Source organism: Arachis ipaensis, chromosome B5 (assembly GCF_059453495.1).
Source record: "Arachis ipaensis isolate K30076 ecotype BB chromosome B5, ASM5945349v1, whole genome shotgun sequence".
Classification (NCBI taxonomy): domain Eukaryota; kingdom Viridiplantae; phylum Streptophyta; class Magnoliopsida; order Fabales; family Fabaceae; genus Arachis; species Arachis ipaensis.
The window spans coordinates 143,932,639-143,945,802 of NC_142440.1; the positions used below are offsets into that span (position 1 = coordinate 143,932,639).

The 13,164-nt window shown below is 34.4% G+C and overlaps 1 protein-coding gene across 1 annotated transcript; it reads left to right on the forward strand.

Annotated features, from left to right (window-relative positions):
- The first annotated feature begins 430 nt into the window (after positions 1-430).
- LOC148566071 (uncharacterized) lies at positions 431-2,488 on the forward strand. The gene is made up of 3 exons (XM_088488439.1): positions 431-533; positions 923-1,134; positions 1,851-2,488. Coding segments are annotated over exons 1-3 (600 nt in total). The 5' UTR covers positions 431-531; the 3' UTR covers positions 2,237-2,488.
- Positions 2,489-13,164: the final 10,676 nt, after the last annotated feature.

Below are 13,164 nucleotides of genomic sequence, written 5' to 3' on the forward strand. Positions count from 1 at the left end.
AAACAAAAAAAATTAACACAAATTAAAATAAAATCAATTCAATTAAATAAAATAATTAATATAAATAATTAGTTATAGTTAATATAGTCAAATAAAATATTAAATAATTTGATATTTATTTCAATCAAAATAAATAAATAATTAATTAAGACACTCTTAAAAATCATTAATCCGAATCTATAAGACAAAAATTTAATATAAATTAAAACAAAATTAATTTATTTATTCCAGTCAAATCAAATAATTAATATAATTGATTAGTTATAATTAATGTGGTCAAATAAAATATTAAATAATTTGATTTTTTTTCTCAATTAAATTAAATAACTAATTAATTGATTAACATATTTAAATTAATCAAATAAAATAAATCACAAATTTTATTTTTAAGAAAATTTTTCATTTTCTCTGTGCGCTATTATTGCACCTTGTTTTCTGAACAACTTTACTTAAAAGAACTCTCTTTCTCCTTGCTCTTTCCATCTTCTACCTCTACTCACCGCATGTTCATTAATCTAGTTTTTTCTCTGCATGTTCATCAATCTAGTTTTTTCTGCAACTTTCAGGTACTCTCTTTTTTTCTATTTTTTGTTTGTTTTTTATTTTTCGCACTTGAAGATGCATGTGTTTGCATTTATTTCTCTCTACTTCTACTTCTTCTTCTTTTATAATTTTTTGCACCAGCTTCTATTATTTTGTTTTTTTATAGATGTATTTTTTTTGCATGTGAGAATCTCTTGATTCTCCTTCGAACCACCTTTCTTTCGGTCATAAAAGCTTTTTTTTTTCATTTTCTTTCAATTTTTTAATTTTTTAGATCGGTACCATCGCATAACTTTTTTTCTAGATTCTTTTGTTTCTGTTGTTTTTGGAGCAAATTTCATTCACTTTAATTTTCTAAAACATAGTGGTTCTCCTACAGGTTTGCCCAAAAAATGGTGAGGAGAAAAGTGGTTGCCATTGACAAACACATTGGAACCTCCAACGAAGCTTTTCTGACTTCCAGTCATTTTCAAAAACATGATTTATATACTTGGGTAGCTGAGGAAGTTAAAAATACTCCTTCTATCATCACCAAGGAAGATCTTGATGAATTGAAAGGGTCAGGTGTGATCTTCACTTTTGATGATGTTGGTAACTACTACTCACTTACTCTCCCTAACCAAGAAGAGCGTCTTTGCCATATTAATCATCATGCTAAAAATGTTCTGGATTGGATGTGGATGTATGAAACTTTATTTACATGTCTCGAAGTTCGAATTTTCTTTTCTGATTTTCAACAAGATGTCTTGAAGTTGTGTGGATGTGCCCCTTCTCAGCCGCATCCTAATACTTGGGCTATCATTTGAGGGTTTGAACTATTATGTTCATTCCTCGAGTTTCCCATCTCCACCAGAGTATTTTTTTACTTTTTTAACTTTGCTATTTCTTTTGGTGCTTGTGGTCAAGGTTTTCTATCTTTCCAAGCTAACCACAATCATAGAATTTTCAACCTTTTTGAAGAATCGTACCATGGTTTTAAAGAAAAATATTTTAAAGTTGAAAGGGTCTCTGGGTCTCAACCTTTTTTCATGATTTTGGAGGATGAAAAAAATTTTAACCTTTATTGGAACTTTCACGTTGCTTCTCCAAAGATTGAACTGAAAGGTGTGAGCCCAATAGAGCGTGACATCGTTCATCTCTTCTTGGTTTATGGAATGATAACCCTTTGGATTTGAGGATGATCCTTGCTGATGTGCAAGCTTCTAAAAATATTGTTGGTAATGACATTTCTTCTTACTGATGTCTATCTTTTAAATTTTAAATAGTATAATGTTCTTCTCACTTTAATTGTTTTCCTCTTTTAACAGTTAAAATGGCTGGCGAAACTGAGGCCATTACTGCTATGAGGCAAAGGTTGGGTACTAACACTGTCCAGACAAACACTGAAGGTAGGGATATGATTTCTTCTTCAACTATCCATAGCAATCTTTCACCTCCAGAACCTCATAAATCAACCATTGATATCGAAATCTTTGATGCCCATCCTCCTTCGAGCTCTCTAGTGAGAAAGAAACAAAAGAGCAAGGGCAAAAGGCTTATGAAATCAATAACCACTCAAGCGGAAGATCTAAGTTCCTATGGTTGTGTCTTGAAAAAAGATTTCCGCTACTGCGACTTTGTTGATTCTTTCTTATTGACCGAGGAGACCAAGTCAAAGTTAGTTGAGATGCCTGTGGAAGACACCTTACCTTAAATTCAAAAGATGCTCCTTCGCTCAGCTGCCTTCGTTCGGGATGTAGAGAAGGAGATCCCGAGCTTCCGTTCTAAAATTGCATCAAAAGAAAAAGAGCTTCAAACTTCTGCTACTCAAATTCAAATTTTGAATGCTACCTTAGCCTCGTTACAAGAAGATAATAGAAAACTCCAAGAAAGTGTTAAATCTTTGGAAGATGATAAGAAGACTTCAGTATCTTGAGTTAAGAATTTGATGAAAAAGGTTGTTGAGATGGAGAAGAATAACTCTACACTTTCCAAGACTGCTGAGAATGCTGAACGAGCTGCTATTTATGGTATTTTCGATGCTGAGAAGAACATCTTCAACTAGATCAAGCTTTTGGCTCCTGAGTTGGATATCTCCTCAGTTAGCGCTTTCAAGAAGGTCATGGATGGGCAAGTAGTAGATATTATGTACTAATTTTTTTTGCATTTTGCAATGTATTTCTCTCCTTTCAAGGTATTTTCCACTTTAACTTTGTGTTGGTTAAGCTTATGTAACTGCCCTTTAATTCTAGACTTTCAATCTCATATGACCATTTTGAATAACTTATTTGCGCCTTATTTCTTTGTTATCGCTTTTTCGATATTAGCGCGACCATGTACTCATAGTATATATATATATATATATAGACACACACACGTTTAACATCATAAGATAAACAAAGATATCAATATGAATTGAAACTAAGACTTTATTGAATCAAAAATAAAACTAATACAAGTTTTAATGGCCTCATTAAAATCCTTTTGACAGAAAAAGAGTGCCTTTATTCATACATTAACAATTTATAAGAATAATACCTCCTCAAATGAGTAGCAGTCTAGGTTCTCAGTACCTTAGATCCATCAAAGTTTTCTATCTTGTACATTTGTTTTCCAGGACTTCTTTAATCTTAAAGGGACCTTTTCAATTTAGTGATAGCTTTCCTTGACTTGACGAGGTCCCAACATCAGCTTGTCTCAAAACCAAATCACCCTCTTGAAGACTTCTAAGTTTTACTTTAGTGTTATACCTTTTAGCCACTCTAATCAATCACAACCTTCATAATATCGTGGCCATTATCCCTCTTTTGGCCACGCTTTTAAAGCGTAGCAAGAAAAAAGTGCGGCCACAGGCCTTTTTTCTTGTAGTGACTCATGTTCAGCTAAAATAGACATTGATCTCACTTTATTTATGAGAATTGAGATCAAGTGCAACACGATCATTTGTGCTTTTGAGGAGCATCATAGCACTTAGTTTCCCGACTTCCATAGGGATCACAGCCTCTTTACCATAAGTTATCCCAAAAAAGTGTTTATCTAGTGGAAGATTCTGGTGTCGTATAGTACGACCAAAGTATAAACCATAATTCATCATCTAATAGCTCCTTGATCTCATCCAGCCTTTTCTTCAACACATTTAAGATGAGCTTGTTAGCTGCTTTAGCCTAGCCATTACATACTTGGTGAAGGTTGAATTTTACCCTTTTCTACACTTTTTTACATACTCCATTACATCTCTAATGATTGTGGGCCAATAGTATCCTACCTCATAACTTTTTGAACTAGGACTTTTCCACCCAAATGATGTCCATAATATCTTTCATGAATTTCCTGTAACACATACATCACTTGCTGAGGTGCTAAACATTTAAGTAGAGGGTGTGACAACCCTCTTTTATATAATTGACCATTTATGATGGTACATTGAAAGATTTCAATCTTAGCTTTTTGGCTTCTGTTGGGTCATTAAGAAAAAATTGATGTTCTAAATACGTTAAGATCAGATCTATCCAAGTGCTAATAACACTAGAGTGGGATATCATTACATTGTTAGTACTAACAGAAGGTTCTTACAATACTTATTGAATCAAAGTTCGATTCTCACTCCCAAGTTTAGTATTTACTAACTTGGATAGGTTGTTAGTCCGTGTATTTTGTTCTCTAAAAACATGCTTAATTAAAAGGATTCAAAATTAGCTACATCCTCCTGAACTTTTTTCAAATACAGTTGCAACAATGGATCTCTCACTACAAGAAAAATGCTAAGAACTGTCGGAGTTACCATTAGATTTAGCGGCGGTGCTTACCGTCGGATTCAGTGACAAGTTTGATGAGAAATTCGTCATATCAAATAATTACCAGCGGATAGTGACTTCCGACGGTAAAACCGCCAGTAACTTTTGGCGGGAAACCACGACGAATGGGCACCATTTGTACCGTTGGATTTACCGTCGAACAAATCTGACGGTAAACACGTTTAATAGAAATGCTGTGTTTTGGTAATCCGAACTGCATTACCATCGAAAATATCCGCCGGTAAATCCGATGGTAATAATGCCCTAAATTGGAACCGCGAACCCCTTTCCCTTCATTTCGAATTTCTCTTCTCTCTTTAAGCTTCCTCTCTCTCTCTCTCTCTCTCTCTCTCTCTCTAACTTCTCACCTCTCAATCTCTCTCTATCCCTATTGCCTCTGCCACCATTGCTCCAACCGCCTCTATTGATGCCCTGCCCTCTGCTAATCATCAGTCCATCGCGTTGTCTAGCTCTCGCTTTTATAAAGCCGCTGCCGCCACCGTAGGCTCGCCGGTCTGTCCCCCTTTCCAGTTGTCATGCTCCTTCTTTGTTCTTTATCAAAGGTTGTTATTCCATCCATCTTATATATTATTATTTTTATTCTATACTAATTGATTCTTACGATGTTAGTATTAAGATTGATTATGCTCTGTTTTTGTTTTTCCCTTTTTTAAGTGGGGAATTTTATCAAACATGTTCTGTGCACTATGCATTGCAAAAATATGCTTGTGGTTATCTTGGTTTTGTGATTGCATTACAGAGTTATTTATTTCCTTGCTTTTTGAACTAGAGTTGATTGATTAGAGTCAGAGATGTTATGCAGAGAAATTTTTCCTCCCCACTGCAATTGAACTTTGCTTCTGAAATGTCTATGGCTCTTTTTATCTAGAAGTGTGATTAGAAAATACTGGTGTTATAGTAATTCCCAATCATGTGTAGGAGCATAGAAGTGTTAGATTAGTCTAAAAAATTGTAGATGTAAATTGTTGTCTTGCCTTTACTTTGTTTTTTCTTGTTGCTTCCTTATTGTATCTGTGACCTATGATGTCTTGTTTTCTCTCAATGTAACAAGTAGTGACAACAATGAATACACACCTTCCCATCTTAATTACCATTCCACCAAAACTTTAATGCCTCATAATGCTTGCATCATATTACATGTGGTGTTTCTCATGTTAAGTATACAATACTTAGCAGATTAAAGTCATCTTTAGTCAAATATTTAAATCCAAATTGAGGATTCTTTGGGTTGACTTAAGCTAGAGCCATAGTTTGAATAACCTTGATTTGTCTTAAATAACAAGGAGATAAATACTTAGTTGATTAGAGTCATCGTTATTCGAGGAAATAAATTGAGCTTTTTATTGCAAATTTTGGTCAATTTTTTGAAGTTAATGCTTGTGTTAACATTCTTATTATTCTTATGCTAAACTAACGAAAACACTTATTCATTCTAATGTAATTATTGAAACTAAAACATTGTAATTTCCTTTTTTTTATAAATTTACTAAACTAAAATATTCTTAGAATTATTTGTTATTTCTTGAGTTTCTTCTTATGTTATTATTTATTGGTGTTTGTTATGGTATTAATATGTTGCTAATATGTTTGCTGTACAAACATGATGACAGGTAGTAGAGGTAGGTCGAGTGGGTCATCCCGTGGTCGTGGTAGAGGGCGGATTGCCATCAAATCCCCAGGGCGCCCAGTTATCGCCCTCTACCCTGGCTCCCCGTTGACCCCTATGACATCACTGGTGGGTCCGTCGGACCAATAGTTTATCATGGTTCAAAACTCAAACTGGGTGCCTCCGTCTACTACAGCCCCCTGCAAATGCAGCGTTCCCGTCGACAAGAGCCTGCGGTGGGTGACACCTTCAATGCCCCCAAGCAAGATGCCCTTGCACCACCACCCATCATCCGTTTGAGGATTTGACCTGATGGCATGCAGTCATGAGTTTAATTTTATAATATTAAGTTTGTTTATCTTTAGTGTGTCTATGTTAAGTTTGTTTATCTTATGTGATTGTTATTGTGCGATTTGTTGTGTGACAGGTTTGCACCCAACCTCAATGCTTGCACACAAGATATATCCAAGGTCATTAAGTCAATGTACGACTATCCATGGCCGACCTACACACAGATCCCAGCTGAGACCAAAGAGCGTTGGTTTCAAAAGTGGGCGGTAAGAACCCAATTTGGATATAATTGATTTACTGTATTTGAATTGTATTTTATTCCAAGTAACTAATGTTAGTGAATTACTTTGTGCAATTGAAATTCATATAGGATGTAGAGCATAACCTCATGATCCGCAAGATATATGACCAGTGGGCAGCCAAACATTTCCAGTAGAGGATGAGCAATGTTTGTTAGAGAAACACCACCTGACGAAGTGGATCCGTCCAAACATCAAACATAACCTGGAGGCTCACTTTAGAGATAATGAGGCCTTCAAGCGTCAACATCTAACGAATATCACCAACATGGCATAGCCCAAGTCGTTGAGGTATACCGGTGGGTCGGCGACATTCACGAAGACGAAGACAAGGCCGGTAAAAATTTTGTCATTGTTTTAGCAGTTACTTAAATTAGTTAGAAGAGTTTACAGTGTTTAATTTTCTTTTTTATTATCAAGTTACTTAAGTAGTTAGTAGAGTTTATGGTGTTTAATATTAAATTTTAGTGCATTTAGGTGGTTAAGATACGTTAGAATAGATTAGATTAGGCTCTGAGATTATTGGAAAATGTTGGATTGTTTAACTGTTTGCTGATTCCTGCTGCTGAAATTGTTTGAAAAATGCTTGACTGTGAAAATAACTATGTTAATTTGGTTTGGATGGAATCCTTCAAAGGTGGCTAAATCCGAGTTTCAGGAGAGACTCTGTCAAAATTTTTATAAGATTTTCATTTAAATCGGAAAATTTAAAATTAAAATTTGCTTTATATGTATTTGTTTGTCATTCTTTAATTTGTTCGTTTATTTTAATGTTTGATTGATATATGAATTTGTAGTCAAAGTCGTTGGATCATGAGGCTACACTGGCGGAGACCTTCAAGTATACGCATACTTTGAAGGCAAACAGGGTGAGATTTGCTGACGAGCAGTCAGCGGCTCATTATGTGAGTTTAAATTAATCTTAAATTTCAATTTTATTTCGTTTTAAGTTTGTTTATTTAACTATTATCCTAATCACAACTAACGCGTGTGATGCAGGAGGAGTATCAGTAGAGGTTGGAGGCCGCGACCAAGCAATCTCAACCGCTCAGTGGAGCCGACGAAGCCGGCTCGAAGACCTCAGTCGTGGATCCCGACAAGATTTGACGCGAGACCACCTCTGAACCCCACAAGAATTGCCGCTTTGGTTTGGGCTCGATCTTCGCCAGCGGCCTCTACTTCTCCGCATTGGCGGTTTCCTCTGCCTCTGCCACCAGCCCTGTTGATCCCCAGGAAGTTATCGACCTGAGGAAGGAGGTGCAAAAACTAACAGAAGAGCTTCACCAACGGTAGGAGCTATCTGAGCAGAGGTATCGAGAGATTCTTGCACGCGTTATCGTCAGCTCAGACCTGACAAAGAAGTTGGAGTAGCTCGATCGGCTGCGACAGCAGATGGAAGAGTACAACCAGTAGATGCACGCTGGAGACATCGGCTACTGGTTCCGGCGGCGATACTGCTGGTGGGGTACAGACGGCAGCACCTACTCTGCCACCTCAGCAAGGGGATCACAACGAAAATGACGATGATTATCAAGATTTCTAACTGTTAGGATTTTATGCATTTTTGTTTGTTTAGGGTATATTACTCTTTTGTGACTTTTTATTGTATTCATACCATTTATTTTTAGTAAAATAATTTGTTGATTACCGCTTTTAGATTTATGATAACAATTTTGTTAACAAGAGTTTTAATCCGAGATTAATCCATAAAAAATAAAAATTAATAATGCTATCGGCAGATTTACCATCGAATTAATCTGATGGTAAGTTTTGGCACCATTTAAAGCGAAATGGCACCAAATTTACCGTCAGATTAATTCGACGGTAACCATCAACCCCTGGCTTGACAATCCATTGAAAACACCAACGAAAAATCTGCCGATAATTAGCACCGGACAAAAAAAATTGCCGGAAAGGGGTTTCCAGTGCGGTTTATTCCGTCAACTACAAGACAACGGTAAATCCGATGGTAACTTTTTTAGTGGTGAATTTATTAGATTAATCCGACGGTAAATCTGACGGTACTCATTATTTTTTTGTAGTGTCTGGCTTGGTATTCACCGTTAAATTGCAAAGTCACAATCGACAAATCACTATAGATAGTGATATTCTTTTCTCCATTAAGCTTGATTGTTCGATATTGAAAAGTCAAACATGATAGTGGCCTCAATCACTGTGTCTTTTTCTTTAGTAAGGATTAGACTAACTTTATCAATTTTAAAGTTTGAGGCTCTATTTATATAAACTTCCCAATTTACAACCTTGGCCACTATGTATGTCATCTCGGCTAAGAAAGCCACCATTGTTTGAGCCTTAATGGCATAGCGAGGTTCATAATGATTATTCTGATTTGGAGGGAAGTAATGACATTGATGATGTTGTTAAATGAATTAATGAGCTTGCCTATATTTAATTTTCAAGTCAACCTTGACTTCACGTTAGCTTTGATTGCTAAAGTTTTTGAAGAATTGTTTGTTCTTTTTGAAAAGCATAAGTATTTCATTTTGTATTTGGTAAATAAAAAAAGATTATGTGCATGTATTTGTATTTATAGTTTTTAAAAGTATTAGGAGTGTTTTTTAAAGCATAGAAGGAAGAGCTTTTTAAAATTGATTTTTGCTTATCAAAATTACTAATATAACTTCATATAAAATAAATATCTAAATTTATTCTTATATTTATATTTATTATACTAAATAGAATTGTTGCTACTTGTGTTTATTAAAAACTATTTTAAGTTTGAATTACCAAAAATATAAATGCTATATTTTTAGGTTTAACTAGTATGTTGGTCCTTATAATTTTATCAAATTTGTAATTAGGTTCCTATGCTTTTTTTTTAATTGCGTTCTTATACTGCTTTTTGTAATAAGGTTAAAATTAACGAAATATTTCTTTTAAAAATATGTGGTCAAAGATCTAATTAGGTTTCTAATTATGTGTATTCTCAATTTGTAGAAAAATATTATGTTAACTCTAATACTTTTTTACACTAATAAGGACCTAATTACAAAATCAAACGTAATATAAGAATCTAATTAAAAAGAAAAAAAAGTTTTAAAACTTAACTATAAATTTGGTAAAACTATAAGAATTAACAGAAAAATTAAATCTAATTTTAAAATGTCATCTTTCAAATGTCAGTTTTGATAAATTACTTTATCAAACTAAGTCATTGTATAAGAGTTACAAATAGAGTTATATTCACAATATAAAATTCTTAGTGTGACACTTATTAAAAAATATATTATTCTTACTTTTTTTTTTCTGTATTTTTGTACTTTGTCATTCGGTATCAAAGTGTCTCCCTTATAAATTAAGGTTTCAACGCTACATTGTTAAGTTTTAAAATCTTTCGATTAGTCTCATCAATGAAAATATATAAGATAAAATTGCGTTCTTTTAAAGCTAATCAAAGTCATACCTTTTGCAACAATGGCATTCTCGGTCTTGGCCATGGACATTTAAATATAAAATAATTGAATGCTTATACGTGAGCCATAATTAAATTGACATGTTAAGAAGCATATAACTTCGTTTGTATTTTCACATATTTTTGAATATCAATTATAAAAGTCACTTGTGGACTTAAATATAATAAGTCGGACTACTTTAGTTTATCATATCTTCCTTTTCTTTTGCTATTATTATTATTATTATTATTATTATTATTATTATTATTATTATTAGTGTTTTGTGATGACTTAAACACAACATCAACAATAGAACCTTATTTCATTAAGTGAAGTTAGCTACATAGATTATACGTTGTTATTAAATTTTATCATATATTATGTCTAGATACCACTTTATTCATATCCGACAAATAGTAGCGGTTATGCAGTCGATTAGCAGCGGTTATAACCGCTGCTAAATGGTATTTTGCAGCGGCATAGTTTTGCGGCGGTTCTATCCGCTACGAAATCGTAAATAGGACTGCTTGGAGATGGCAGCGGTTGTTAACTGCTGCAAAATGCCATCTGTTGAAAAATTCTGTTAAGATATAGCAACAAATTTGTAACCGCTGCCAAATGTAGAGTTATACTTTTTAAAAAAAAATCCAAATTTATAATAATATATGCCAATTTTTTTATTCCTTATACGTTCTTTCACTAAGTTGCTTTAATTTATTAAAATAACCAATAGCCAATCAAACTAAAACACCCAAAATAGAACATAATTATGTATGATAAATTATAAACAAATTTGTAGATTTAACTATTAATATTATTTAAAAAAATAAAATTTTAATATAAATATTTAATTTAATTATAAACTACAGAAATTAATTTATTTATGGAAGTTAAAAATGTAATGTTCAACAATATTGTATCATGGTGAGTAATCCACAAATGTGAAACTGCTGAAGTCAGTAACCTGCAAAACGCAGGTTACATTTTGACTGAGCTGACTTCAAAAAGGCTGCAAGAATTGTAAAACGCAGCTTGCGTTTGGCATGGGAGGAGATCGAAATGTTGAAACGTGTCCCTGTGCCCCCTTACATGCCAACACCTCGAAGCTCCAAAACACAACATGCGTTTGGCAGGGTGCACAGCAAAACGCAACCTGCATTCGGCAACCTCCCCACCTACATGTGTGACACGTGTGAAGGAGAGTGGTGGAGCCGGCTTATAAAACCAAAACGCAGGCCATGAGAGTTTCATGGTGATCTTTCATTTTACTTGCTGTGAGTGAGTTTTAAGAGTGAAAGGGTTGGGGTTAAGGGTGAAAGGGAATAAGTTTGTGAGGAGGAAGAATCAGTGAAGATTTGGGACTTCATTTAGTACAGAAGAAAAAATGGTTCATAATTTTATTTTACCGGAAGAACACATTATTGAATATTTGAATCATCCTCAATGGGTAAGTAAATTTTTTTAATTTTATGATAAATAAATAAATTTATTTTTATGTTCTTTATTTATATGTTTTAACTAATAAATTTATTATTATTATTATTATTATTACATGTTTATAATAATCATGTCTATCAATAATAGTTTTTTTTATCATACCGTTAGTCATGAGATATTATTATTATTATTATTATTATTATTATTATTATTATTATTATTATTATTATTATTATTATTATTAGTCATTATAAAATACCGTATAATAATAATAATTATTTTTAATAATTTATTATTATTTTTTTAATAATTTATTATTATTTTTTAAGATAATAATAATAATACTGTTTAATTATTGTTGTTATTTTTTTTTGAATAAATTATTAACTGATATTATTTAGAATTTAATAATTATCATTTTTTTTGCAGGCTATCAGGAATTTGTTACCCAGAAAACTCGATCCGCTAGATACCTTTAACGAGGTAGCAGCAGTGACACTGGCATTGATTGGGTTTCAACACGTTTCGCGAGTAGGCGAAATAAGAGGTCATTCTGCACTACTGAGTGCCTTGGTGGAACGCTGGAGGCTGGAGACTCACACATTTCATCTTCCGGTCGGTGAAGTGGCAATGACGCTGGAAGATGTGAGCTATATTCTTAGTCTCCCGATTAATGGGGAGGCCATTACGGGTAGATCAGACAGCAGTCACCAGTTTTTGGTGGAGAACTGCATTGCGTGTTTTGGTCGGGAGCTCGGTTCACAAGATCACATGTTGGGGAAGGTTAATCTCGCATGGGTCCGGAGGTGCAGAGACACCGAGCCTTGTGACACTCAGGAGTCTGTTGAGCGGTACGTCCAGGCGCACATTTTCTGCGTGCTCGGAACAGTAGTGTTTCCTGATAAGTCGACCACTTCATTGAATTCGAAGTTTCTATCACTACTTCGCGATTTTCACCGGATTTCAGGATACAGTTGGGGGCAGCCAATCTGGCACACTTATACAGATCGTTGTGTCGTGCTTCACGATACAACTGTAAAGAGATGAACGGCCCACTGATACTGCTTTTTGTTTGGGCGTGGGAGTGTATGCCGCTCCTGACACCTATACCTCGCGATCAGTTCGGCGACGTTGGTATTCTACTTGCGCGACAGTATTGTTTTTTATTGTTATTGTTGTTGTTGTTGTTGTTGTTGTTGTTGTTGTTGTTGTTGTTGTTGTTGTTGTTGTTGTTGTTGTTGTTGTTGTTGTTGTTGCTGTTGTTATTATTATTATTATTAATTTGTTATTCTTATTAATATTATTATTATGTTTTTTGTTAGGTGGAGTCATTGGCGCCGACATACAAGATATATACGAAGGCCAACTGCGTATTTTAGGCGAGGACTCGACGACATGGGAGTTGACGATGTAAGTTGTAACCATTAATGTCCAATATTTTTATTCAGAAGAATAATTTTTCTAATCGGCCTCTTGGTAACTAATGTACAGTTCTATATGGCAACCGTATAGAACTGTAACAGCGAGTTGAAATACCTGTGTTCACCACGAGTTTATGCAAATATGGAGCCTTGAACCTCCTTAAGAAGTTTGACCCGATGTGCCTGATGCAGTACATGTGCCACATCCTTGGTGGTGACCATGCACTGTTACTGTGAGCTATTGCAGCGTCGATGGAGGTATGGCGGTCAGAAATAATACCCACACCATCGAAAACTCCCATGCGTCTGCCGTCTCACCCTCGACTATCGCAAATGCAATAGGCACAATGTTTTTATTCC

What these genes read in the sequence shown, in the direction of transcription:
- LOC148566071 (XM_088488439.1), top strand. An exon ending in CTTCACTTTTGATGATGTTG is followed by an intron (nt 1,135 to 1,850) that starts GTAACTACTACT and finishes CTCTTTTAACAG; the next exon opens with TTAAAATGGCTGGCGAAACT.